At 39.2% G+C, this 25,336-nt stretch overlaps 5 protein-coding genes across 5 annotated transcripts in view; 2 read left to right on the top strand and 3 right to left on the bottom strand.

Annotated features, from left to right (window-relative positions):
- Positions 1-2,810: 2,810 nt before the first annotated feature.
- On the top strand, positions 2,811-5,443 carry LOC144630486 (uncharacterized). Its single transcript, XM_078488842.1, has 2 exons — positions 2,811-3,320; positions 4,860-5,443. Exons 1-2 carry the CDS (start codon positions 3,252-3,254, stop codon positions 5,418-5,420), a joined length of 630 nt encoding a protein of 209 aa, XP_078344968.1. The 5' UTR covers positions 2,811-3,251; the 3' UTR covers positions 5,421-5,443.
- A 4,881-nt stretch (positions 5,444-10,324) lies between these two features.
- On the top strand, positions 10,325-12,201 carry LOC144629999 (uncharacterized). The gene has a single exon (XM_078488261.1). The coding sequence runs from the start codon at positions 10,843-10,845 to the stop codon at positions 11,965-11,967; it is 1,125 nt and encodes a 374-aa protein (XP_078344387.1). The 5' UTR covers positions 10,325-10,842; the 3' UTR covers positions 11,968-12,201.
- A 1,367-nt stretch (positions 12,202-13,568) lies between these two features.
- Positions 13,569-16,590, bottom strand: LOC144630157 (E3 ubiquitin-protein ligase TRIM45-like). Its single transcript, XM_078488449.1, has one exon. The coding sequence runs from the start codon at positions 15,964-15,966 to the stop codon at positions 13,801-13,803; it is 2,166 nt and encodes a 721-aa protein (XP_078344575.1). The 5' UTR covers positions 15,967-16,590; the 3' UTR covers positions 13,569-13,800.
- Positions 16,591-17,799: 1,209 nt separating this feature from the next.
- Positions 17,800-22,774, bottom strand: LOC144629745 (death-associated protein kinase 3-like). Its single transcript, XM_078487962.1, has 10 exons — positions 22,650-22,774; positions 21,753-22,092; positions 21,339-21,465; positions 20,942-20,967; positions 20,769-20,839; positions 20,335-20,487; positions 19,959-20,004; positions 19,698-19,787; positions 19,291-19,354; positions 17,800-18,716 (listed from the first exon to the last, which is right to left on the bottom strand). The coding sequence occupies exons 1-9, from the start codon at positions 22,772-22,774 to the stop codon at positions 19,298-19,300; spliced, it is 1,035 nt and encodes a 344-aa protein (XP_078344088.1). The 3' UTR covers positions 17,800-18,716; positions 19,291-19,297.
- Positions 22,775-23,717: 943 nt separating this feature from the next.
- LOC144630099 (kalirin-like) overlaps positions 23,718-25,336 on the bottom strand; it is a 93,598-nt gene continuing 91,979 nt past the window's right edge. The window contains 1 exon segment of the mRNA XM_078488386.1: positions 23,718-25,072. Coding sequence (XP_078344512.1) covers positions 25,059-25,072 — 14 coding nt within the window. The 3' untranslated portion in view covers positions 23,718-25,058.

Below are 25,336 nucleotides of genomic sequence, written 5' to 3'. Positions count from 1 at the left end.
AAACAAGCAAAAAAGTCGAAAAAAACGGATGACGTGACACGAGGTGACGTGACGCGAAACAAAAACGTGCCGTGGATGTTGTGTTGACTAAAACACGTCACAAGGCGAGCGTAATAATTTTTTATAACAGTTTAAGCGTAACTATATGTAGTTCATAGCGCGAATTCCGTATTTTATCACAAAAATATTTAAGTGTAACCTTTGAATCTTTTTAGCATTAAGTAAATTTGTTTTGTGAATATGTTTACTTTTTTTTAGCAGCGAATAAAATTTGAGAGAAAGATGCGCGTTTCTGCACGACTCAAAAAGATCAAGAACGGATGACGTGACACGAAGATGATGTGACGCGAAACAAAAACGTGCATGAATGTTGTGTTCACTAAAACGCTTCTTTGAATGTTTTCTTACGTGAATGGGTCATTGATAGCCTATGCTCTGAGGCTTCGTTGAGCGAATTCTATTCTCTTTTATCACCAGAGGATAAGTGTAAGTGATCCTCTTTCGATTTGTTTTGTGAAATTCAATTTAGTTCCCTGAAAGAGAGAGACCCTGGAACGAGGTTGAAGAATAATTTGTTTCTGATTGACATGTGCTGAATGCGTTTAAAGGACCCTTCTGTCAGCACGTTTCTCGTTTAATGATGAATTAATTGCGGTTTGATATCAGAATCCAGTGAGTGATTGAGTGAGTGAGTGAGTGTTCGAGTGAGAAAATGCGGCCCATAACATAACCTCATTACCATTCGGTAAAAACTAGAAGATTATAATAATAGACTTCGCCAAAATAAACGTAGATGCGTCTCTGACAATACACAATCTTGCGTCTATTGGCCAATCATTTTGAAAGAAGCACTAGGCACGCGTCCAAAACTCGAAAACGAAACGAAAAAGCTCGAAAAAGAACACTCAAAACTCGAAAGGACCCAGAACTCGAAAACAAAACACCTATTAAAAACTCGAGAACAAAGAACCCAAAACTCGAAAACGAAGCACATGCAAAAGAACTCGTATTAAAATGAAGCACTCCTAAAAGGGCTGGTGCAGTGGCCTAATGGTTAGCGCGCTCGACTCCGAGTCGAACGGCCCGGATTCGAGGCCTGGCCGGTGCGCTGCGTTGTCAGCGTTGTGTTCTTGGGCAAGACACTTTACTCTCATAGTGCCTCTCTACACCCAGGTGTATAAATGGGTACTAGCGAATTTACTGCTGGGGGTAACCCTGCGATGGACTAGCATCCCATCCAGGGGGGAAGGGGTAGCAATACTCTTAGTCGCTTAATGCTACAGAACTAAGCTTCGGGTCCTTCGGCTGTATGGGCCACATGGCTCGGAAACGTTAACAGACTTTACCTTTATCTACCTACCCCTAAAAGGGAAGCCTCAAGCCAAAGGGGCCCATACTTGCCGGAGCTTATCCTGGTTTCTGTAGCATTAAGCGGCTAGGAATATTTCGCTACTCCCCCCTGAATGGGAAACTTGTCCATCGCAGGGTACCCCCCCCCCCCAGTATTATGTCGCCGGTACCCATTTATACACTTGTTGGAGAGAGATCAGACACTATGAGAGTTAAGTCTTGCCCAAGAATGCAACACAATGACCCCGGCCAGGCCTCGAACCCGGACAGCTCGATCCGAAGCTCGGTGCACTGACCATTAGACCACCGCGCCTCCCATACCCTAAAAGCCCAAGCGCAAATAATAAAGACCTTTATCCGCCGCCTCTGGTTATTCTTACTCTCAAGACAACAACAACCGGAGGAAATAACTGAAACTCAGGCCACAAAAAAGGAAAGTGAAGCTAGATTTTTCCGTTTTGTCGCGTTTCCTTTATTTGGCAACATGCATAAAGCAAGCGCAATGAGCAAGTGCAACCAATTTCAGAGAAACTTCAAAGGGCGTAAAATTCACACGGGCGTGAATTTTTTTCTGCGACTACATCTTCGTTTGGGCTCGCGCTTTAATATTCCTTAAGCTTGCAGAGATTTTATTTTTGCGTGCTTTTCTTTTATGAACTACCGGACTAACTCATTCAAAGTGCTTGTACACAGGAAATAGGAAACTCTTCGAATAGTTGTGACAAAGAAGATTTGCCCAAAGTCACTCTTGTCTCCCAGCTAAACCACTAAACGAAGAAGATGTGATCGGACCTACTAAATTGAACAATTTGATGGTCACTTCGCAAATAAGAACTTGACGCTGGCTGGGTGTTGACGCATGCACGCGGTCTCTATCTGCGCAAACCGTGAGTATGGTCGTGGTGGGGGGTAGGAGCTGGGAGTGGAGAGCGGCAAGGATAAGGGCAAACCAGGCCAGAGGAAGGGTACTATTTCCTTGTGCCATCGCTTAGTTCCGTTGTCTGGTACTGACATTGCACGCTGCCCGTGTAAGGAAACGTTTAACAGTTCTGCACAACCCCATCCCCCCCCCCCCCCCCCTTTCCCCACCACCACCAACACTATCCCCCACTGTCCAACGCACCTAAAATACAGACACTCGGACAATACGAACAATCTCTTAATCTTTCGTGTAAACTGAAGCTTACAAAATGCGTCTTCCACCTCCCACTTTGTTTTTATTACAATAATCGGATTTTCTAGTTCGTGTAATTCCTTCCTGTTACATCAGTACCCGCTTGCGAGCAGAAGCTTTACTCGCCGGATTTCTGGAGCTGAGTTATCGAAACGCCCTTTGCTTTTGTTCTCTTGTGCTAATTGTCACGCCAAAATCTTGCTAGCATAAATTAAACGCAATGTCACGAGTTAAAATTCGAATTTATTTGAGGTCCGCTCTGTGTATTTCAAACTAAAGCCATCGAAGTGACCACAGGGCTTGGAAACGTCAATCAAAGCAAGTGACATCATTTTTATGAACATCGCTGCATTTGGATGGCTTGTTTAAGTATTTTCTCGCCTGTTTACGTTGAATTATTGTGCTGAGATTCATTCAAATCTTTTGTTTATCCACTCTGTGTAGATATTTACAACGATCTACATAAAGACAGAACACTGAGGCCCAGAGAAAAATCATCTTAGCCTTTGGATTTTTGTAGAATTTATGCAGAAAAATTAGCATTGGTATCTTTGGGCTCTTAAAATTCCTCTCGAAACTGGCTGTGTGGTAGAGGGTTTACGCAATGATATTACGAATCACGTCCGTAAACCACAAGACGAGAACTTTTGATTCTAACAAGCGTGTTCGCTTGCTCATCGACATTTGAGACATTATCCCGGGCGGTGAAAGATCGTCACTTGCTAAGATGACATCAACTACAGTGGAGAAAGAACAAACTCCAAGGCAAATGTTACTCGCTTTGAAAAAAGATATGGTAAGTCGAAATGTGTTAAATTGAATGAAAACGAAATCAGAATAATTTAACCGATAATTTAGCACTGACGAAGTGTGCAAGAACAAACAACTCACCCACAGTTTAAATTTCAAAATTAGTTCTTTAAAGTTGTAATAACTTTGTTATTAACCGTTTAAAAGTGATTAAAGTTGCTGGATGATTTTGTTAGCGAAAATTTGTTTGTAACGAATTCACAATATCAATCACGTTAATTATGCAAAATGCGCGAAATTAAGCTATAAATTTTGTAATTTCATAGCTGAATCTTTAAACTAACAAATTAGGTGATAAAATTGTTTTGTCTCGACAGAAAACCTTTCCGGGGCTATCATTTAGTACAGTAGAACGTCAAAATGGAACTTAACTTGTCTAAGAAGTTCTTGTTTAAATTCTACTCAAAAGCAAACGAAATTTGCATTGTCGTGTAAACACATGGTCGACTGAAAGTCTGCTATATTACACAAAAATTGTCCTTCTCAAGTTCGATCCGTGATTCCCGAAGGATTTTTGTTGGATTTTGTTACGTCGAAGGAAGTTATAGAACAAAATCAGCAAGTTTCTATTCAAGATCTTCAATCGTGCTTCAAGATTACAGAGATTTTGACACTTCCGAAATTCACTTTATCATGCAAATAATGTTTGGTTCTTGTAAAAAGGTCTCGAGAGGGCGAGCGCAAGGTCCCTGCAATTACAGACAATTTGTCTACATTGGGTCAATTTCAACCTGCATAAAAATTGTCCGAGAGAAAATTGTTCTATAAACACAAATGCAAACCTACAATTTCGCTTATTTGGCTTTGATGGTATATGTAGCAGGAAATTCACAGAAAACGTTTTGAAAAGTTGATTGCGGTTTTGTTCGTTGCATAAAAGCAAGCACGCGACCAACAAATCTCTTTCAGCTTGAAGTTGCAATGCGAGAAATAAAATGTTGGCAGTCTTATGGGCGCAATCTGATTGGTCGAAAAGTGTGAAGTATATCTTTTTATCCAATGTTTACTATCTCCGAAAACCGAACTTTACGTTTCGCGCAGTCAGGAGAACTAAGAGAACCGCAACCATGAACCGCAACCATAATCCGGTTTCTACAGTTCAAATATCGTGAGGTGATTTGTATTCGTTACGCGCGTTATCCTAAGTGGAGAGAGGCGCTGTGGCCTAATGGTTAGTGCGCACAGGTCCGGGTTCCAGCCCTGACCGTGGGTCACTGCGTTGTTTTCTTGCGCAAGACACTTCACTCTCATAGTGCTTCTCTCCACCCAGATGTATAAATGGGTACTGGTGAGCTAATGCTGGGGGTAACCCTGCGATGGACTGGCATCCCATCCAGCGGGGAGTAAAAAAAGTCGCCTCTTGCTACGTAAACGGGGATAAGCGCGCGGTTGGGATAAGCGGCCTGATGGGCCACTTGGCTCGAACACAAACTTTACCTACTGAATGCAGTTGAAAATTGTTACTTCTTTGTATAGCACCTGCAATGTACAAATCTTTATTTTTACTTTTTTTCTTTCCAAACAGAACTCCCTTAAAGACGAAGAGAACTCTTTGAAAGCTCAGCTCGTTTTGCTCAACGAACAATTTCAGTCACTTGTAAAATCTGCCGCGGAAATATACCCAGAGGTACTTGACGAGGAATTTCCCAAGAAGGCTGCCGCAAGAAAACGCAACATATCTCCCTACAAACCACTTAGAAGTCCGGACGGTGCCACAGGGAAACCAATCGCTGCCACAAGGACACCAAGCTATACCAGAAGTAGCTATAGGTCACATGACTCGCCACATAAAAGACCTACGCTCGATTTAAAGCGGTTTCCACGACGATACGCGAGGATGACCAGCGAGGAAGCGGCGGCGAAGATTCAGGAACAGTTTGAAAATAATGGTAATTCAGCTTCAGGGATTGATGCGAGGAAAATACGAAGCTCCTTGCCAAACTCTCCCACTGATGAACATGATGAAACAGTGCTAGACCCAGCTAATACAGAAAGTTCGAGTTCTGATGATGAACGGAGAAAGAGGCTGAAGAAAAAGATGATTGAGTCTAGAAAAGTAGACGTTGTACACTTGGGTTCGTTTTGATATTACGAAACATTCCGCTTACAAGCTCTCTAACTTTTAGGACTATCTGTTTGGTAGTAGAATGCACGCGGAATCCCCCCTCCCATGTACCCCTCCTCCGACACCGGCAATAAACCATCCCCTCCCCATGACGGCGTATGAGCGAGATTTTGCGGAAGGATTTCCTTTTAGAGCAAAGAGAAAAGCAATGGAACGAAGACTTTCAGCCAGCAGTTTTACTGCAAATCTGTCAAGATGCCAGTTTCTAAAACTTAGCATTTTTCCTTGAAACGTGACTAGCATATTTATGCATATAATGTCTACATGCATTAATTCGCGTCTTTTGCGATGCTTAGAGATATCCATGGTCGCTTGAAATTCAAGTTTTGTCACGGTCTGTTTACATTCGTACATTCGTTTACAGTCTCCGTTCAGTTGGGATTATTAGTGGTGTTGGAAGCTAGAGTTTATATACTCGGGTTGCTCAGAAATATCAGGTGAATTTCCTGCGATAAATATAAATGGCTAATGCATGGTCACTAAGCTTCACTAAGTGTAAACATTTATTCGCATCATTGTACATACCATCTTGTTCAGAAAGAAAGATTTATTTTCATACAGAGTACAGTAGACTAACACTGTAATGTCATAAATAGTCAAACGATTCAGAAATTCGACCGATACAAGTTGTTTAACAAATAAACTTAAGAGTGTGTTGATAGAGAAAGCGTGGTTTTGATCAAATCTCTCTCTACATGCTATCGAAAGTTACCTTTAAATGGAGAAACAAAAGTAATTCAGGTACATACTACTATATCTATTAAAAAATCTTTTTACATGCATTAAACGAGCACTATCGTGGAGATTTTTCTGCCTTTTTGGTCAAAATGGTCCTAAAATTGTGAGTAAGTATCTTTGCTTATTAAGTGAATTGTTCAGTGAAGGGAGTGCAGTTTTTATTTTGTTTTTTGTGATTTTTTTAAAGTTTGACACAAGAGCAGAATATGAAAAAGTCTGTCTGTATCCTTCAATATGAGCTCAAAACCTCAATGCTTGCGCAACTTCAAATAAGGCTTCAGTGCACTAATATAGTTGTATTTTTTAAAAAAAAAAACCTGGACCTTTATTTTAAGTTTCCATTAATCTATATTTTTCTCTTTGGCTTTTGTCGGCCCGAAGTAATGCCAATGACAGTGCCACTTTAATAATCTAGCTTCTCTTGTCTTCTGGTGAGTCTGTTGGCGCAGGAAGAGAAGGGAAGAAAGATATTTACCGTCTCTCTGCTGAATTCACAAATGAGCGCCTTTGATATTACGATCGAATGCAGAGCCAAAGACTGCCTTTTAGCAACCTTTGATATCCCATTGAAAGGCCGCCTTCGGATTGATATATCAATCAAAGGTAAGGCGCCTTTGAAGTTATGAAGTGTAAAGGTGCTGTTTCACTCATCAAAGATGCCGGACAAAACTCTCTTAACACGCGCGTCAAAGGGTTCTCAAAGGTCCCCACCTTTCAACCGTGCGTTCCAGTAACAAAAATGGCATCTTTGACCTCAAAGGCAATCAAAGGTAGAACAAACGGTTAACGGAATATCTTTTAGTCTGACTCGTCCCCAGTCGTCTTTTGAGTCCGTCTTGAGTCGACTGCTGAACACGGAGGGAATCATGGGAAGGAAGAGAAGAAGCGAAGGAGACTCTCGCCTTTCCGTCCTTCCCATCATCCTTCGCGTCTTGCAATTTTCGCATAAGAGACGACTGGGGGACAAGTCAGATCTTTTAGTAGTGTTTTTTGTTCCGCTGAATCTATCGCTCCTTAATATTTTCATTTCAGTATAGTCTAACGGCTCCAGTTTCCTCAGGCAACTTGTCACCATTATAAAGCAGTTCGCGTTAAACAAACTCAACTCTCATTCGGGTTGCGAGTTGCGCGCAATTTTCGCGTTCCGCCCCATTTCGTTATGAGAAACTCAATTAAAATATTTAAAATCGTTCATTAGATGTTTTTTCCTAGCAGTAAAATAGCCCTGCGAATATATAACGAAAGAAGAGTTTACGTGGTGTCCTTTCGAGTTCGAAAGAAAACTCTTCCCCAGGTTTCTCTCTGACAATCATAATCCAAGATGGCGGCCGTATTGCGCTCAAAAGTTCAAATCTCTGCAAATTAGTTTGTTTTGTGCCGGGGACATTAAGTGCGTGAAAAGACTGAAAAGTCCCTTCTTAGTTGTTAGAGTTAAAAAGCAAAGATAATTAGGTTTATTTATACGGTACTACTGTAACCATCACTAAAGTACTTGGGGATGTTCTTGCATGGCTGAGTATGTAATCCTGCTAGCGCAGATAACGAAGGAAAGACAGAAAATTTACTGCCTACATGCTTAATTCACAAAAGCCCACCTTTGATATCACGATCAGATAAGAGTCAAATGTGTTTTTTTAAAACTTTTGATATCTCATTCAAAGGCCATCTTCGATTGATTAATCAAAGGAGTCCAAAAGTCCAAAGTCAATTCAGCAATGAGGCACAAAGGTGCTACTTTATTGCAACAAAGAGGCCGGCGCAGTTACCTTTGATTATACTGGTCCCAAATTGTCGGCAAGAAATCCTCTGAAATCAAGGTCACCTTTGATACACGTCAAAGCGCCGTATGAAAACTGCCTACGCCTTTGAACGGTGCGTCAAAGGAAGGGTCACACCTTTGACCTCAAGGGTAATTGAAAATAGAACAATGTTGATGAAATATCTTCCAGTAATTTTTGTTATGCCGAGTCTTTGCTATGTTATGGATGTTATCAGGGGCGTAGCCAGCCTATAGGCCCGGGCCTACAAATTTTTCAACCCACTCGTATTTTGAAAATGTGTGATAGAAAAAATTCAGGCTAAAACTCTTTCAAGATAAATTGAGAGCAATTTTTAAGGTACGTTAGCATTATATGTTTCACAACTACCCTTTCTTGATGAGATCAAGGCTCGTCTATGACTCTTCTAGCAGGTGTAAACTCAGGAGCCTTCTTGACTGGCAAAGTGGCAGACAAACGCACAATGGCATGCGCCGTAAAAGACAAGAGTGTTATTTTAGAATGAGTTTAATGTGCTGAAAAATACACATAACATCAGCAGAAAGTGAAGAAGAAAGCTGTTTTGCAATGATTTCAGTAAAAACCAGTTACCGGCAGTATACCGCCACCTGTAGGGCCTCTTGCTGCCGTCTGTTAAGATCTCATTTATAAGATTTGCATCTAAAAACATTTCAAAAAACCTGTTCTGTGATCAATAAAAGTAATCATCGTCAACTTTTTTTGATGCCCAAAAGGCTGGAAATTGCATTTCCGAGCTTCTGCATTTCAAATCTTTCTGGGGGAGCATGCCCCCAGACCCTTGCCCCCATCTCCCCTCGGGAAAGGTCGGTTACATTGCTGACGATCACGGTCGCCTATTATACCACCGGAAGCTAGTTATGAATGTTATTCAAACCCCTGTTCAGTTGGAGAGTCTTGATCAAAGAAAAAAATCCTCGGCGGACCAACTCCGCCCCAAACCCGTCGAAAAGCAATTGACCAGGCCTACAGCTCTCCAAAAAGCTGGCTATGTTATAATCAAGCCAAACAACAACTTTTAAATATTTTCACCATAGTTAGTAGAGGGGACTGGCCAGTCCCCTCTACTAACTATGTTTTCACGAGTAAAAATGTTTGAATATTAAGAAGTGATCACTTGTTAAAATTTCTCTAAAAATATCGGTTTACAATATTGGATTATTAAGTAATTTTTTAACCATCGAGTATATTAATACGCGTTTCTATAAGAGATTTGTAATTTACCCAATATATTAAATATATTAAATAGATATAAATATATTGTTTTGATATTGACATTGCTGTTAAAAATAGTCCTATAGAACTAAAAGCGTTTCATTTTCTTACGTATTTGTAAATACCAATTAATTAAGACTGTATTAATCCTTTAATTCGCAAGGATAATCCACATGTATTTTCTCCCTTCAACGTCGATACGTTTTCATGTAGGCAAGTAAGGAGAATTAAGAAAATATCAAAAAGGGGATATTGTCTAAAGGCTCTAAATGCATCATCATCGTTTTCAGTGCAAACATAAAAAGAAATTAATGACGAAACTGCAAGGGTAAACTACATCACGAAAATATACATTGCAATATCTGAGTTTGAGATAAGCATTCTGTAAAACAGTATCCAAGCAACTTTAATAATAAATATACAAATAAAAGACAATCTAACGGAGATGGCATTTCTCGTCGATTTAGGGCGTATTTATTTGCAACATACGCGTATAACTGTCACATTTGCTCGTTGGACTTTTTTATTGTTTTCGAGCTAAAAAACAATAAATGTTGCATATAAATACATCCTTAGTAAGTAAACAGTAGAGGGAAGCCAGGAATTCTAGAAATACCACGCAAATTAAAAATTCCAATGCAAATCACGCATTTGGCGAAAAACACGCGAACTAAAAAATCACGCGATGACATAAACCGATGATCAACCGCTTCCGATCCATATAAAAACACTCAATAATGTTTTACTAGTTTAGGTTTAAATTTCCAACTCACGTTCACTTTATACAAGAATTCTCCGAATATTTACTCAAATACCGTTTGCTCAAGAAAGTTGTTTGTACAAAATCGCACTTTCTAGAACGAAATACCTGTTTTTATTAAATCCATTAGGTGTGTTTCGCGTCTGTTTTGACTTTTATAAAACGGAATAAATTTTTTGATTAACCTTCGCGCGTGAAAGATTCCTTTATTTTGGGCCTGGGAAAAACTAATATTTACTTAATTGCACCAGTAATTTCTACAATACTGGGTGACTCCTACTGCTTTATACTTTGTCTCCCCATTGTTTATTATAAGGAAATAACTGCATCGAATTTTAATTTTTTTGTTAGGGCGGTTGTGGGTTGGCTGTCAATTTTCACACGCACAACAAAAGCGCGGATATAGACAAATACGCATGCAAAATAACTCCTTTTTCCTGATTATGTATATTTTTAAACTCGTCCAAAGGAAAAGCGAACGTACTTAAATGGAAGTTTTTTTTCGAAGCACAGTTACGATCAAAATAGAAATTACGATATTGCTTATTGAATTTCTAATAATGCTGATGTCATTGCAAAGACGTAGACAGGTTCTTTCAACGAGGGCTAAATCACGCATCGCTACCTGTCGAAAGCCACTGTTTTGCATAACAAAGGTCGAGCAACGTTTCGAAACAAAAGGGAATTAGCCAGACTTCAGAGAACGTTGAAGTGAAAGGAAAATATCTCGAGAAGACAGTTAGCGTTAAAAGCTAATGAACATTTCAAAGCCTTCAAGTCCCGGCGAAGACGACGGAGAGATCGTTTTAATTAGCAGCGTATACACTCGCGTTTATAAACGATTTTAAACCTCCGAGGCACAACATCAGATCATATGCAGAGTAACAGAACGTACAAGATGTCATCGGCGGAGCCAGAGACGAACAAAACTCAGCCTCGCGCAGAGCCATCGGCGGAACCAAGCGCAGACCCGAATCCCGAGCCTCTACCCGACTGGGACGAAGCGCTTATGGCTTGGAAATCTCTTTGGGAAGTACATTACATCGGTTTTGGACTGTTATTTCTCGGGATCGCCTTGTTTTCCTGTATCTGCGTGGTCAAAATCAAACACCGAGCCAGAGGCATGACATTAGGGAATTATTTCCTTGCTGTCTGCATAATGTTGATGTTGTTCAGTTTCTCAAGAACACTGTTTCTCATTCTTGACCCGTACGAGTCGCACACGGTGCTACATCTTCCAGTGTTGTTGATAAGAATTTTATTCGCGATCGGTTATCCGTGCTTAACATCGGCTTTATCACTCATTCACTTCGCTTTTCTGGAAGTAAACAAACTGAGACTCATCTCTCGTCGACTGCAAAACATCAAGTTTCTAGTGTCAGTGATAGCGACGCATTTTGTTGTGGTTCTGGTAGTGTACCTTTTGATAACACTCGCGCCGAAGCTCGCTCGTTTGCTCATATTGTGTCAGACAATTCTAATTTCCTGGTGGTTAGTTCTCGCTGTTTGCTTCCTGTACAGTGGATGGAGAGTTAACTGGCAGTCGCAAATGACCGCAAAATTTTTCAAGGCTACAGTCATCAAAGACAGAACTGTCTCGACGCTGTCAACCTCATCGCTGGATCCTGTGACGACCTACCATGTCGAACCGAGCCAGCCTCCGAAGGGTGCACAAAAAATCGCGCGAATTTCAGGGCTCGTGTCACTTCTCGCCCTGCTCTATGTAGCTGCGGAGCTATATTCACTGTTCTCGCTGTACAATCTTTACGACCTTGAGGAAGAAAACGGCGTGGATCACTGGTCGTGGTGGGGGTATCAAACATGCAGCCGAATGTTGGATGTTATGTTGTGCTTGGTAATCGCGTATGTGATTTTCCCTTCAACGCAAACGGAGAAGACACATAAAAACTCCGCTTCTATGACCGGTGGGGACAGTTATTCAGCACGAATGAATAAGAACGTTATGATCAGGTCCTTTGACAGACTGGATGTGGTGTGAAATAATCATGAAATAAATACGAGAATATGAGCTATATGGAGTTGGGAACAACATGACCCCTCGTCATCATACATGACCTGCGATTAGAGAACATGAAAAATACCCGACAAAGGTTGATTTCTTCAGCAAGGAAGTCTTGATCAAGACAAAGTTGTAGTTTAATAGTAAAAGACAGAACAGTTTAAAATGAGTCAAACTGTCTGAGGCTTTCGATTAAACTTAAAAAATTAACATTTAATAGGAATATTTAACAGGCCAGAGTTTCGCTAAAAAAATCAGTAAATTTTTTGCGGCATGTCGTTTTGAACAGTTGCGTAAATAAGCTGGCTTATTCAAGCAAGATTTCAAAACATCCAAAACGATTCATGCGTTGTGTTATTGACACACTCAACATATTTTATCCTTAAAAGCCTTTTGAGGTAAACATGTAAACATGACAACGACACGAAATATTGCAATTATTTCACGAGTAGGCAGGTGGATTAAAATGTTATGCATACTGTAAGCAAAGAAACGTGACCAGGGAACTTTATATAATTTATTTCCATTTGAATACAAGTGGCAGCAGTTTTGTTAATTATTCGATGTGTCATTGGCACTTAAAATCGACAAAACAGAGTACCTTAAAGTAGATTAAAAGGTCTTACAGTCAGTTAACCACAAGGCCTGAAAAAAAACGAACGGAATGCAAGAACAACTTTACATTTCTGTTAACTTGTTCGGGACATGGTGTAAACAAAAAAATAGCATTGTAGTGGAAAGCGAGCGAATAGTAAAAGAAATGCAAAATCTTTTACAGAGAAGTCAAGTTATATGCATTTGTGATTAACACAGAGCAAAGAGTGCGCGACAGATAGATTTTAATAGAGTATAATATAAAAGAAAATTAAAAGTGTACACATCAATACACAAGAAAAGATATTCAATAAAATTCTTCATGTTTTATTGTCTCAACCAATCTCTGAATGCTATGCATGTATTCTGTCATTAACTTCGTCGTTTTACTGAGGTAATAAACAGGCAGTTGAAAAAATGCTGGAAAATACTATCTTTGTCGATAACAAAAAGGGGCGTTGGCTAGCGTTTAGCAAGAGAACCAACGAACATGTTATCTAAAGAAACCGAAACTGTTGTATTCAGAAAAGGAATAATATTAAAAGAAAGTGGGGGAAATAATCTGCTCTCGTTGCGCTTCGCCCCATTCTCCTCACGGCTTGGATTGCTCGTCACAGGCCCTCGCGTCGTTTTTCCCCTCAGGCTAGAAAAATAACTTTGGAAAGTAAACAAACTTTCATTTTACAGTGAATAACTTAAATCAATAAACATGGAAAATAACGAAGAGGTAGATTATTACTGTCCAACACATCGCAACAATTTTTCTTAAAAACGTGACGTTTTGATGTTGTTTACATCAATGAAGTGGGACTGAATGGGATAATTGACATACACCTCACTTTTCAGACCCTGTTGAAAACTCTGAATTCAATTGATTGTGTATTATTGAAATGGTACTTAGAGATGATAACCCCTGAATGATAATAATAAAAAGTCTTTATTTACACATATGAAAATACAAATCAGGTTTACCTTAGCTATTTACATATTTAAAAAACTCGGTTTCTGCATGGCAATGTTTTTTTTTTCGTTCTACATTCGAGCAAATTTTCTCTTTAAAAAGTACAGGGTCTCTTAAAATTTTTCATCTACCTTTTTTAACTTAACGCATTTTTTAAACAGATTAAAACTGAATCGTACATTTGATCAGTAGTGAGATGATTTCTACTTTCAAGTAAATATTAAAACGTTTGTTTAGGGTTTCTGACAATTTGCAATCTATTCAATGACATATATTTTTTCCGTTTTAAAATCGGTTGTTAAAATTCGACCGTCTGGGGTTGTTGTTATTCCCCAAGGTGTTAGTTTTACCTTGGCAACAGTTTTGCCAGTGCAAGAACCATCAACCGTAAATTGTTTAATGTTTCCATCATCAAAGTCACAGACAAGAAGATTGCCATACTTGTCTACAGACAAGTCCCAAGGTCGTTTAAACTGAGGCTCTGAAATCTTATACAGAAACTTCCCTGTACTGTCAAACACTTTTAAACAAGAATTCCTGTTGTCACATACAATAAACATATTTCTGTAATAAACACATCCCAGAGGATGATCAAGTTTTTCTGGGCCGCTATCTCCGAATATAAACAGAGGTTTAAAGTCTTTTGTTAAAACTTGAATTCTACTGTTACCGAATTCGGTCACAACTACGCGTTCTTCACTATCCATGCAAATACAGGCCGGGCTGGAAAATTCTCCTTCTGCTGTTCCCCGCTTTCCAAAGCCTTTCACAAAGTTCCCTGTCTGTACATTAAACTGCTGTATTCGGTGATTATATTCATCTGCCACCAGAATATCTTCATCATTCAGGTATGCGACGTGAACTGGCTCAGAACTCTTTTCACGACAATCCAGTTTGCGGACAAAAATTCCCTCCTTGTCGAATATAAAAACACTGCAAGTTTCACTGTCCGTTACGGCGATCATTCCCCTACTGTTAACAGCAATTCCACGCGGTTTTAATGGAGTTTCTCCTTTTAAAAGCAACTCGCTTACAGCATCAAGCCGTCGTTCTTTCACCTGGACAACGAAAGGACTGTCGACAAGTTCCTTACCATTTAGTTTTGCTGTAATTTGGTAGGTTCCTTGTACTTTCGGTACAAACTTTACCGGGACATTTCCGTCCTTTTTCTGACAAACGGTCAAACTTGCCACTTTATCGGCGGGCTCAACGACAACTTCAGCATCACTCGCCGTCAGTTCCTCTTCAGAAATTTCAGGGCGAACTATAATCACCGCTTGCACGCCAGCTTGTAAATTTTGACTTAGTCCTTCCACCGCTGTTATTGGAAGAAAATATGTTCCTCCGGTTTTCACCGAGCCCAAGCTTAAACTTTCTGGCACACTTCTTGCGACAAACTTCACAAATGATCTTACGGGCATTGCTGGTACTTGCGCTTCACTGAGCTCTTTAAATCGCTTTTTCAAATTCTTCTTGCTTTGCATGATATCTGAGCTTGAGCTTCTTTGAACGAGGCTGTTAGCAAACTCAAGTGCTTGGTTTATTTGCTTTTCCAAAGACCGCACTGATTTCTTTGCAGCATTTAGTTTCTCGATCCTCAACACGCGTGTCTTCTCGAGGGTGGTGATGGCTTCGCGCTCGTTCTCTCGAATCTTCGTGACCATTTGTTCGGCTGTCTGGGAAACTTGGCGTTTAGCAGTGGTAATGTTAGTTTCCAACTCAATTTCCGTCGTCTCAATTTGTCGAATAAGGCCACTGCAGGCCTGTATTTTTTCTTTTATCACATCGGTTTCGGCTATGATGTTGGTTTTTTCGTCATCGGCTGCTTTATCGAGCGGAACAACATCATGGGTTTTGTGATCTGTGTTTATGCAAACTTGACAGACACATTCTTGACAATGAAGGCAGAAAAACCTCGTTACCTCTCGCTCGTGGTACTTTTGCGAGCAAAAAGACTGCCGCTTTAACAAGGCTTCGTAGTCTTCGGGTTGAAACTGTTTCACTGGTGTGACTTTGTGATGTTCAAACGCAGCCGTTCTGAACAGGTCATGTGCTTTTACACAGTCAGGGCACATGAATTTTTCGCAATCAAAGCAATAGTCGACTTCAGCGCTCTTTTTCTGACAAAGACTGCAACTCATCTCACTTCCATCGCCACTTTGTCGAACGGCAAGAAGACTCAACAAGCTGTTGTGCAGAAAGCTGCTCGGCAAACGATCAAAACGATTTCCTTCAGGGATGTCAACTTGCGCGTTGCATTCCGGACATCGATAGAGCCCTTGTCTTTGGCTTGTTAATGCATGTTTCTTCAAGCATTCACAGCAGAATGTGTGAAGGCAATCTATGGTCTTGGGGTCGGTGTAGGTGTCCAAACAAATCGAACATGAAACATGTTCTTTGAGGTTTTTCAGGAGCGCCTCCATCGTAAAGTACAAATTGTGAAATGTTTATCAAAACACACCCATCTATTGTTTGTGATTCTGAGAAACTTAGCTTTGCATTCTACTTTAAGCAGCAAATCAGATCGCCTTTAGACCTCGAAGCGGAATTTTGCAAGTTTCAAGGTCAATTTAGCTTTTCTTTCACATGAGGTTAAGTATTTCGAATTCTTACCATGAATTCCTGCACGTAAAGCAAAGCCAGTCATTTAAACGTCTGCAAATGTTACAGAAAAGCGATGGTAGTTCAACAACTACTATTTATCTTCTTCTGGACAATTTCATAACGCAACGGTGCGCTCTCACCTCAAGAAAAGCTGTCTCGTTCCCAGTGTCTCCCTCGGCAATATTTTGTTCAGGACGCGGGGAAAAGAGCATGGGTTCTCTTTCTCTTAGCTCTTTGTATCGGTTACCATCTATTGCCTTTCTGTTCAATTTTTTTCAGTTTTTCCGACGCACTCCCGTCACGTTTGCCTGGTTTTTTCTTATTACAAAAATACGAAACTCGTGGTGGCTACAAAGTCCCTGCCTTAACGTGAAATGTTTCAAATCACGTAGACTTTGGAACCCTAAAACGTTTCTAGACCTTGAGGCCTGGCCGCTCTTTTACATGTTAGTATTTAATAGTATTTAAATTTGTTTAGATTTGTATTTTGTAGTAGTTAGAATTCATATAACTGATGTTTTTACCGTGTCTAAATAAATGTATAAAATCAATCAATCAATCAATCAATTTTCAAAAGAAAATGTTTAGTACAGGGAGTAAAATACAGGTTTTATATTAATTTTCACCAGAAACCCTTATGGGTTTCTGTTTTCACTCGACATATATGTCTAATATCATTTTTGTCGTAGCAATCTTTACATGAAATAGAAGTTTGCTTTCCACGACAATTGAGGCAACGCTGTAGGGAATCAATGTTGTGGTAACACCCCGTCCTTTTGTATTTTTGATAAAGTTTAATAGGTTGTCTAGATCTATTTCATTCAAACCAACAAAGCCGGAAAGTAGTTACAATAGCTCTCCCCTCCGTAGAGGCTCCTTCAGTGGAGGATGGGGGGAGGGGGAGAGGCGAAAAAAACACATCCTTTCCTTTTCCCTTCCCAGTGTCCCCCGCGTGCTTTCGCTGCCATTCTCTCCAGGCTTCGCGCGCTTACTTTTCACCGCTCCCCATTTCCCAGCCCGTCCGAAAAAAAATATTTAAGAGGCCTCTGCGGAGGAGAGAGCTTACAATAGAGAATGTAACTACAGAAAGAAACATAGCAGTAACCTGTGTGAACTTGACAAATTTCTGTAGGATTTGCCTCCATTTTGAGATACTCGTCAGCGTGAGGCGTTGCACCAACCTTTCAGGCAGACCATGAGAAATAACGGCAAAGTCTATTTAAATACTGAAAGAGAACAAATCGTTCTTGAACTTAGTTGCCTGTGGACAGACTATTGTTCCAGGACGAAAATGGCTAAAGGGGCTAAATCGTTTGCAGAGAAGTCAAGCAGAGAGTCTGATTAACATAGGGCACAGAGTGTGCGACAGATTTTAATAAAGAGTATAATATAAAAGCAAATTAAAAGTGTACACATCAATACACAAGAAAAGATATTCAATAAAATTCTTCATGTTTTATTGTCTCAACCAATCTCTGAATGCTATGCATGTATTCTGTCATTAACTTCGTCGTTTTAAGTTAATAAATAAGCCAGCAGTTGAAAAATGCTGGAAAATACTATCTTTGTCGATAACAAAAAGGGGCATTTAGCAAGAGAACAAACGAACGTGTCATCTAAAGAAACTGAAACTGTCGTATTCAGAAAAGGAATAATAATAATAAAGAAATTGGGGAAAAAATCCTCTTTTGTTGAGCTTCGCCCCATTCTCCTCACGGCTTGGACTGCTCGCCACAGGCCCTCGGGTCGTTTTCCCCCGAGAAAAACTGGCCACTTGGGCTTGAAAAAATAACTGAAAACAAACTTTCGCATTTTACAGCGATTATTTAAAATACAAACGAAATAATAAAAAACATGGTAAATAACGAAGAGGTAGATTATCACTATTCAGCACATCACAAAACCTTTTTTAAAACGTGATATTTTGATGTTATTCACATCGATAAAACGAAGGCAACCGTTTCCTTTGCCTTCAATAAATGTCACATTGACCCTTTATTTAGGTCACATGTTCTTTTAGAGATGTGCTTGATAATAGAAAGTAAATCTACGACATGTCACGGACTCGAGTAACGTTCAGGATCACGCAACGCCTCTCACCGAACATTGCGTGACAACCGGGAGAGACAAATGTTAAATATTAACAATTTTAAGGAGAAAAAAGTAATAAAACATGTTTATGAAAATAAAATTTCCAAAAAAAGTTCGTTAACGAAAATGGAATGTCTTTCTTTCTTAAAGTGTTAAAATTCTGCTTCCAATTGGCAATATCTAAACGAATTAATAAATTTCTCTTCTCTTTAAAGCATTTTAACTGCAATAACTGGCCAAAATAGCCTCATTTTAGCTAGCGAGTTTTCAATCTACAATTTACAATTTGTTTTGAACGTGTTCATAAATTTCCATCGAAAAATAACCTATCTTTTACATACAAGATTTCAAGCCAAGATATCTTACAAATGTACAACTCGAAAATGTGCACAATTATCTAAGTAACAATCTCTAAATTTTACACAAAAAGTATCTAAAACAAGTGTTAAATCTAATTCCACAAGTAAAATTCTTAAAACTGCAAAAGAAAGAAAGAAAAAACAGAAGTCAGTTACTTCACAGATTAATAAACATGTATAGACTAGCTTGGATTTTCGCGGGTATTTTTCTTATTGCGAAGCTGTTCTTTATCAACAGAGTAAGACAAGAAACGGAGGTTTTATTCCTAAAATAACTCGCCGTCATATCAAGAAAAACTAATGGAATAAAGCCAAGAGGCGTAATTCGTTTGTTCATAGTGTATGTGGTTTCTAGTGGCTTTTCAGTGTGATCAGGTGGTCAAGGTTTCCTCTTGATAATTGGTTAAAAAACGACAGGTGTAGCACGCTCTGACCAATCAGGACACGAAATTGAAACCGGAATGGCGACTTTCCCGCGCTTTGACGCGGATGGAAAGCTCGTATCAATGAGCTCTGATTGGTTTATTCTACTTTATGCTGTCCAGTGATTGGCCCATTCATTGGAAACCACTTTAACATCAATCTCACTTCAAAACGTCAAAATGGGACAACGGTTTTAATGGGAGCATGTTTGAACGTCTCTCTTTTGGATTTGCTCTTGTAATCAGTAAATTAATAAACAATGTTTCTTACCTTATTACTATACAGTCGTAACGTTCTTGTTGTTTTTATTTGAAGGTAAAGGTGTGATATCGTGCTATAAGAGAACAAAAACTAACTGTTAGACAACAGCAGAGACTACAGTAAACAACGCATTTCAACGACTAACTAACAAAAGCAAGCTTGCCATTAAGTAACAAGAATTAATATTTTGACTTGGTACTGCCGAGAAAGAGTTAAGTTCTGCTTAGAAAGTTCTATCTTCAACCTCGAATCGCACCCTTAATAAAATTTTTGAACATGGCATCCAGTGTGAAATACGATGATGAATACACAAGAGAGAGAATAAAAGATGACTCAGACTGGTCGGTATCAAGGTATTAAAGAAAAAAAGGAACCACTGTGACTAACAACAAACTCACAATATTTTGATCTCTCACCTGATTTCTTCTCCGCGCGTTGAACGCCGCTAACCGTGATGTGTTTAGTTTAACTGTTTTGACAGGACTAGGGGGCCTGGGACTGAGCATCTGTCAAACAAAATGACATACCGTTTAGATTTTTATAGTTTGAAAATTGCCAGAGAGGAGCAATGGAGGTTTACGGAGTTCTGACGACAGTGGAAAAGCAAAAGTCAAGTCGTCACATAGCCAATCAATTGAAGAGTAAGAGCTTAGACACAATTTATGAAAGAAGCTTACCTTAATCCACTGCGAATTTAAACAGTTCTGACAGTCGGCTCTTTTTCTACAGTGAAACAACAAGGTTTAGGATTAATCATTATGCTAACGATCTTAATTTCAAATAAAAATTCAAATCATGTATTGGTAAGATAACAACATCAAGAACGCTGGATAATCTCAAAAGAGCCCAACGAAATGACAAAATGTGACGTCACAGATCGACAAAGGAGCGTCGGAAGACGCCGGCCTCTCCGACTGTTTCCTATCATTTTAGTTGGGCTGAGACAGTTGCGAGATGGGATGGGACGGATCAAGTGCGGGACTGGCTCTCGGAACACAATCGCCTCTAAAGGTCTATTAACAAAATTTGAGCAAAGTTCAAACTTTTACTTACTTTGGATTTTTAACAAGAAGCGCGGAGATGAAATCTTTGGCTTGCTGTGAGATGTGTTCAAAGTGCTTAGGATTAAATTCGTATTTGACATCTGTTATGTTTCGACATGTTTCCTCAACTGTTTCTCCTTGGAATGGCGAAACTCCGCTTAATCTGCAATCAGATGCAAGTCAAAATGAGCACAAGAAATCAACATACAGAATCCATCACGTTTCAATATAAGACTTCTATTCAGTGTCGGTAAGAGAGAAGTTTCATGAATACTATTACGACAATGCAGTTTTGGTTCAAGATAGCGAGAAGTTCGAGAAAGCGTTTCAGTTTTCATAACTTTTGAAAACATATTCTGTTTTGGTGTTGAGCTTTATATCCAAAGAATAAGAACGAAGGCGTAACCCACACTAAACGGTAAAGGAAACTCTGCTGATACTTACATGACGTAGGTTATAACTCCTATACTCCTGCAATCATAGAAAAGAACAAACAGCGTAAACAATATGAACAACTGAAAAATAAATAGTAGCAACTAAAACCAGTACAGTATCTTATAGTCGGTCTGTTGTGAAAAAAAAAAAAACACTTACCACGTGTCTGTTGTGAAGTCTACAGGTTTTCTGTTCACTAATTCTGGAGCTAAAGGAAACAAAAAAAGGCAATTTGTGAAAGCTCGCAGAGACATCAGAACTATAAGCACAGATATTTCTAGATGAAGGTGAATGAAAGTTCGAGTCTGTGGACAAAACCCTAGTGTGTGACCACTCAAATGAAAGTTATTGAGCAATACTTTCATGTGGTGCTGTTTATTATGCTGTACAAGGTGGTTCTAACTTCTAAGTCTGTGGATGAAACACTAGCTTGTGTGACCATTCAAATGACCATTCCATATATTCTTCTGTTAGTTTGCTTAATTTTGACGAAAACAGCCGAGCTGTTCTTTGTTTGGGTTTTGAATGGTCCGTGAAAGGGTTTGTAGGTATTGGCACTTGCATAATGACAAAACTAACCTGAACACTCAGGATTTCCAAACACTTGTTTTACTACAGGTTCTGAATCGGAAATTTCCGTCGCACAGCCAAAATCAATGATCTTGACTTTTGGTAACGGCCCACTATCTAGAAGAAGATTCTGAGGCTAAACAGGACAAAGAAAGAAACATAAAAATGGCGAACATGAAACCCTTAACTAATTAAAGTAAAACAAAGACCATACAACGTCTCTTAGGCCCAGTCTACATTAAAATCCGGATAAATTTGAAAACGATACACTCCGATTTCGGTGACCGAAAACGCCGTTTCACTGTGGACGGTTGGCCTATCGGAGAAAAAAGATGCTTTTTCAAATTTACCCAGGTTAGTGTGGACAGAGCCTTAGAAGGCAGATAAAACAGGTTGTCGCGTGTTCTTTTTTCGTTGCCTCACCTTCAAGTCGAGGTGGACGACTGAGAGATCTCTGAGATGTTGAACGCCTTCGAGAATTTCCCTAACGTGACCGATAGCGACTTTCTCCGTTAAATTGTCCATAACAACCAGATGGTCAAACAGCCGACCACCGGCTAAAAGTTCAACAATTACTACATAGTTTTTCGGTGTGTCAAAAGCGTCGATAAAGCCACTCAAATTAGGATGCTTGAGTCTTTTTAGAAGATGTATTTCATCCTCGACTTCGTCCTTGCCCACCATGCGTTTCTTGACAAGTTTAGCGGCGTATTCGTTGCCTGTTACCTTCTCTACGCTTTTCTTTACAACAGAAAACCGGCCCCTGAAGGAAAATACAAATAAAAAATGAGAAACATATAACCTGTAGCAAGCAAAGAATTACAATTGTTGGAAAGCGAGGCAAACGTGTAACGCGTGAAAAGAGCGGGAAAACGTGTAACACGTGAAAAGCGCGGGGAAATGTGCAACCTGTGAAAAGCGCAGGAAAATATGTTACTAGTGAAAAGGGCGGGAAAATATGTAACCTGTGAAAAGCGCGGGAAAACGTGTAACCTGGAAAAGCGCTGGTAAACGTGTAACCCGTGAAAAGCGCGGGAAAACAGGTAATCTGTAATAAATTAAGTCACAAACGAAATACTTCGGCAAACTACGAGAAAGAATCGTTTTTGGCGGGAAAAATACAAATTGCAATTGACACAGCACATCTTGACAGGGAAAAATTGTAGCTTTAACGATTGCAACACATTTTGGCGGGAGCACGTTATGTCGAGAAACAAATTGAAACTCAGATTATTGCGACAACGTTTGGAAGGGGTTGGGGGAGGGGAAAGGTCTCTCGGTGTAAAACACTGCTACCTACAGTTTTGCAGTCCCGCTTACCTTCCAAGTTCAGCGTAGATGTTGTAACAATCATCGATGTCTGTTTTCCAAACAATAGGCTCCCTTTGCGAGTTACATCGCTGCTTTTTCTTGGACTTTTTCTTCTTGTCGTCGTCTAAGAACATGGAATTGAGATAACAAAGCTTTACATACAGCCCAGGCAACGAGGGCGCGTTTTGATCCAAAAATGAATGTCTTCACTTCTGTTCGAGTGTCAGCAAGCACTAGGAGTGGGGTCTGGGAAACGAGGGGTGGGGAGAGGAAAGAATGATCTTTACGCGCGCTGAGAACGGTCGTACGTTATGGGCTGATTCTCTCCCAGGGCAGGAAAAACCCAGGTCTGATTGCCCGGGGCAAGTAAATTTTTGTTCTTGGGTAAGTAAGAATAGAAGTTTGGCAGCCCGGTGGGCAAGTAAATTTAGCCCTATATTCAATCCCCGCACCATAAAAAGATTTCCGGTATCGAGAAGAGCAGCTATAAACTAGGAAAAATACAAAGTTATAGGACACAAGGGGTCATTGTTGTAACCTGTTGCATATTGTTTTGTAATATAATCGAACGTAATAGACCATATTCGTATTCTCGGTATTGGACTGGAACTAGCTTGCAATGGAGGCTAATGCCGGGGAATATCATTAATAACAGTTTCATGCCATTTGTATTTGAAAAGACTCCCCGCATTAGCCTCCATTGCAAGCTAGTTCCAGTCCAATACCGAGAAAACAAATATGGTCTATTCACGGGAAGACATGCAAGACGCGAATCACATCCGTTAATCTTTCTGTTGCCTTTCGCGCGGGGCTTAAGATTTCCGAGTTAACTCGCTAAATCTGTTTTTTGACTTTTTAAGTGTGGTCAAGGAAGAGGAGGAGGGAAGGGGTGTTTTAAACTTACAAAGGAGTACTTTTGAAACTGTACGTGCGTGATCTGTTTCAAATTTACCACTCGCGATCTCGAACTTTGTTTATTGCAAACGTTTTAATATTTCCCCAAACGGTTCAAGTATTAGTCAAGGTAACATCCCTAAGTTAAAGGGTAATCAGTAGACAAATACGACAACAAATTACTCGTTTTGAACACTTCAGTTTGTGTTTATTGTTAATTAGCAGCTACTCATAATGATTAAGCAGAAGTAAATCAATTTTAAGTACCATTATTTAGAACTGTTTTGTCTCAATTTACTAAAGATTAGAAAACAATTACGATAAACCCCAGCCTAGAAGAGCTACTGCATAAATTACTTGACAAGTGCATTGTAATTCATTAAAATAAATTAAAATAAATAATTATCAAAATAATTTCCTCGATTAATTCCAAATGCCAAGCATTACACAAATAACTCATTCAGCAACCGAGGTTGATTTTAAATTGACATTCCTTTTTTTTTTACAATCAAATATTCAATAAACTGATTGTATCAAGGGAAATATTTCTCTCATTTAATACACGAGATATTTTAAATTTTATTTTTCACAATCAAGAGACTTTCGATTGTATAGAGGAAAGATATTCCTCTTTTAATATTTAAAAATTAAAGAATTGAGTTGTCTCAGAAATTTACCAAAGTTTAGAAAAAATTAACAAACATTCAATTCTTAATTTATGACAACTTTTTGTTGGTTTTCCAAACTTGTCAGCCAATCAAACAGCAAAGAACCCGCACGTGACTGTCACTCAGACTAACTCACTCTCTGATTGGCCAAGGAATGGGAACCCAACATAAAGATGTCAAAACGTTGCCAAGGAGAAGTCAAACTTAATCAGAAGCTTTATCAAGCTGCAACAGTTCTGCAAGTTTCGCTGTATTAAACAACTACATTTTAAAGCCAGCAGACCTTACAATAAATAAAAGCGCTTTATTGTTAGGAATTAAAAGCCATTTTCCAGGACCAAAAGCCAATTAGATCAAATCTTCAAGCAGAGAGACAGGAGGTGCCCGCACGACCTGTCTTTCAACTTTTACATGCACGTGATAAACCATTACAACGAGGTCTGTGATTGGTCAGGTTTCTCGCAACACGTGATTTATAGCTGACCAGCAGATCACGTGAGCAACGCGCGTTTTTCATTGTTTTATTCCAGGAAAAAACCTTTTTTTCGATGTTATATTTATTATTGCATATTTCAAGCCCTATTAACAAAGCTATTTCTCAAAACGTTTACGGCTGATCTAAACAGCACTATCGTTCGCGTTTAATTTTCGACTACCTAACATTTAATATTTTATTTCTACCAAAGCGTATGTCCTATGGAACTTTTACAACAATATAGCAATTTAGAGTACAAATTACAGTTTATTTTACAACGTTTGTGATCTTTACACGGGTTGATAATAACTATTTTGAGGCGAGCTTAATAATTTAACTCTAATACTGTAGAAGTACGTAGAAAGCTGTCGTTGATTGATGTTAAGCAGATTCTTCTGAAAAATCAACACAGTATAATAAAGAGTTAAATTAAGAGTTAATACTTTTTTAAATTAAAAGCTGGATTTATAAATTTTTGTTTACAGGATTTAATAATCATTAATCATTATAAATCTTTAAAGGCAAACACAAATCTGTATAATTTTCAGAACTGTTTAAGTTAACTTTATTATTAGTTTCTTTTTCTTCTTCTTTTTTTTTTGTTATTCCCGTGCCTGTGCGGGTTCAGATTGCGTAGGATATCTGTTTTCAACTATTTT

The sequence above is a fragment of the Oculina patagonica genome, chromosome 11 (genome assembly GCF_052425735.1).
Source record: "Oculina patagonica isolate OP01 chromosome 11, crgOcupat, whole genome shotgun sequence".
NCBI lineage: Eukaryota > Metazoa > Cnidaria > Anthozoa > Scleractinia > Oculinidae > Oculina > Oculina patagonica.
The sequence above is the reverse complement of the archived record's forward strand: the minus strand, read 5'-3'. Positions and strand labels throughout refer to the sequence as shown.